Below are 3364 nucleotides of genomic sequence, written 5' to 3' on the forward strand. Positions count from 1 at the left end.
GAAATGTGCTATACAAATAAACTTGCCTTGCCTTGCCTAAGACAAGCACTGGTGACATGTATACAGCAGAAGGGCTATTGACTGTCACTTGTGTTTGCAAATAGTCAAAAAGACCCTTAATTGAAATGATCTGATCTGGTTAGGCATTACTTAACAGTCGGGTAATTTGACACAGACCTGTTTGACTTCTGCCCTTAATTCACTCAGCCATTCACAGTCTGAAACTGAGCCGGAGCCACGTGGACTGGCACAGCGTGGATGAAGTGTACCTTTACAGCGATGCTACCACTTCTAAGATCGCACGGACTGTTACTCAGAAACTGGGATTCTCTAAAGGTTTGTAACACCCTTGATTAGTAAGTACATTCTCAATAGTGTTGCTCATTTAAAGACCACATAAAATGGCTTGATGAGTGCAGTGCTCTATTCTAAGTTTTGCATTTTCTGTTGAAACTGGACATTTGGGCAGGACATATTCACCCTTTTTTTTTAAATAGCCAATCCATGGCTGAACTCAAAATAACATGATGGCACACTACTCGTACTATTTCTGCAATACAGAAGTGTAGTATGCTAGTATGTTATTTAGAATTCAGTGCATGATTTGCTACTTGGGACAAAAAAAATTGTGAGTCATCAGTATTTTTGGTTTAGTTTCCCAGAAGAGAAAGAGAAGTAACTTTTCAATTCATGTATCTGCTTAAAGTACATGATTGGAGTACACTAGCCCACAGATGATTTCAAAGCGAATAGACATGAAATAAAAGAAAAAAAGAAAAATATATACATTTTTTAAAAATTACACTGGGTCACTTTACTGCTTTTGCACCATTGAGAGTATATTATTTATTGACTTGACGTGGAACAGCTGAAATTTAGAGGACTTTTTTGACCTGGGAACTAAGTACGTCTATATGTAAATTCATAATTACTAATTACTATTGTCTTTTAAATATGGTTTACGTGTACTGCCGAATACACTGACAAGCACTGATGTTAAACTAAATTATACTTTAAAGTCATCTCTATTGAAACCTGTCTGTCATATATGTAAATATAGATTTAAAGTACACTACATGACACAGTACCTTCAAGCTTTTTCACTAGCAGAGTCACCGTTAAACCTAAAGATAAAATAAAGTGATTATCAATTTAGCAAAAGCTGCAAAGTTTCTTCCTTCATGTCTGGTTAGCGTCCAGCAGCGGGACCCGTCTCCATCGAGGTTACGTGGAGGAGGCGGCTCCAGAGGACACGCCTCCTGAAACAACGCACATAGTCTTTGTGGTACATGGGATTGGCCAGAAGATGGATCAGGGGCGTATCATTAGAAATACAAGCATGTGAGTCCACCAATCACACAGTTGAATCTGCACAAAACCAGTCATCTAGACCTGAAGCTAACTAATGCATTTCACTGATGGTTAGGATGCGTGATGCTGCCCGCAAGATGGAGGAGAAGCACTTTTCTGAGCGAACAAATGAACACGTTGAGTTCCTTCCTGTGGAATGGCGATCTAAACTCGCCCTTGATGGAGGTATTGCCTATGGAAAATAATTAAGAACAAAGTACATTATGGTTGAAAACCATTATTGTTGATAGATTATTTATGACGAAATTGACCTTTTCAGACACCGTGGACTCCATTACTCCAGACAAAGTGCGAGGTCTGAGAGACATGCTGAACAGCAGTGCAATGGACATTATGTACTACACGAGCCCTTTGTACAGGGATGAGGTGACATACAGCCACAATCCTCCATTCTTTTCATTCATTTTCTCAGTATTTTTTTATTTTTCAACTCTCTAACCCATTATAAACTAGACATGTTTCAAAATCTAACACATAAACAACAATTTATATAGTTTAGTATAGTTTCAATTGATATTAAATACAATTAGACGAACCATAGAGTTCTTTTTTGACCCTCTTTATATGTAATATAATAATTCTAATGTCTTTCAAATACAGTTAACGCGTATGTATGGTTATTTCAATGTCATTTCTATTGAAACTTGTATGTCATGTATTTAAATATACTTGTAATATCACATTTTAATGATGAAGTTGCAATTTACTACATGCTAAATATATCAGTTTTCAGTGTAATACTGAATAACGTAGTAAAATTATGTTGTTAGTCAACATATCAAAAATAATTTGACTTATTTAAAGCAAAACAAAAGATTAAAACAATGATTTACAATGCACTTTAAAGTAAACGTTTTATTTTGACATTATTACAAAATGCACTTTTTAATAGTGCGCTTAAGTGTGTTAAGAAATATAATCTTGAAAGTGTTCTCAGTTTGAGTACACTTAATTGGCCTTTTATTTCATTCATATTATATTATCTCAAGTACATGTATCTCTAAGTGCAGTCTTTTGTAATTTGTGGACAAGAAATGTTGGGTATAAAGTTCAGAAAGTATAAATATTAATATTATTTAAAATAGATGATTTTAACCAATACTTGTTTGTGCTATGTATTTGAGCTTATTCGAGTATTTTTAGCTTAGTAGCATTCGGTTGATTATTCACTACATCACTACCTGTGTTCAGTGTTATAAAACTGTCACTTATTAGGTTCCATTCAGAATGCACGCTGCTAAGTTAGAAGGCAGCTGTCTATGTAGGCAGTAGACAGCATGGCAGCTGACTAGGTTTTGGAGCAGAGCTATTCTCAGTCTCTCTCATGTAAAGTTTGACTAAATGTCCTACTCGTACACTGAATCACACTCTGTCCTACTCTTTCGTAGTACACAAATAAAGTGCACACTTGTTCATTTCTTGCTCACTGCACTTGCATCCTCAGATCACCCGAGGTCTGACCAAAGAGTTGAACCGACTCTACACGCTCTTTTGTGAGCGCAACCCAGAATTTGCAGAGAAAGGAAAGGTGTCCATCGTCTCCCACTCGCTCGGCTGTGTCATAACCTTTGACATTATGACAGGGTGGGACCCTGTGCGCTTTGTTCATGAAGAGGTGCCAGATGCCATGGAGGCTGATGTTAGCAGACAAGAGCGCCAGCTACTGGAGGACCTTCGTAACACATGCTTAAGGTTTACAACTAATTATAGTTACACTCTACACTGCCATTATATTGAGTAAATGTGATAATAATGAGCAGCTACACTGAACATTCTTGAACTTTTTTTTTTTTAAGAACAAGAGAGTTTTGGGGAGGACACTTTGCCGGATTTCAGGATAAAAACTGAAAAATATTCCTAAACCAGTGACAAAAAATATATTTTTTTATTAAACTGATTTAATTGATTTGATTTATTATTTTTGATAATTTTTTTTACCCTTTATAAGGGCAAATTCTTAACCTTATTGAATATATGCATCATTTGTCATGTA

The 3364-nt window shown here is 36.0% G+C and overlaps 1 protein-coding gene across 1 annotated transcript in view; it reads left to right on the top strand.

Moving 5' to 3' along the window:
- The window catches only part of LOC107577847 (phospholipase DDHD1-like), a 3968-nt gene extending 731 nt beyond the window's left edge, over positions 1-3237 (top strand). Inside the window, exons 3-8 of the mRNA XM_016263878.1 lie at positions 208-336; positions 1194-1341; positions 1427-1536; positions 1631-1737; positions 2816-3063; positions 3168-3237. Coding sequence (XP_016119364.1) covers positions 208-336; positions 1194-1341; positions 1427-1536; positions 1631-1737; positions 2816-3063; positions 3168-3219 — 794 coding nt within the window. The 3' untranslated portion in view covers positions 3220-3237. The remainder of the gene's footprint in view (positions 1-207; positions 337-1193; positions 1342-1426; positions 1537-1630; positions 1738-2815; positions 3064-3167) is intronic.
- Positions 3238-3364: the final 127 nt, after the last annotated feature.

Source organism: Sinocyclocheilus grahami, unplaced genomic scaffold, assembly GCF_001515645.1.
Source record: "Sinocyclocheilus grahami isolate Dianchi unplaced genomic scaffold, SAMN03320097.WGS_v1.1 scaffold7448.1, whole genome shotgun sequence".
In the NCBI taxonomy this organism is placed as follows: Eukaryota; Metazoa; Chordata; class Actinopteri; order Cypriniformes; family Cyprinidae; genus Sinocyclocheilus; species Sinocyclocheilus grahami.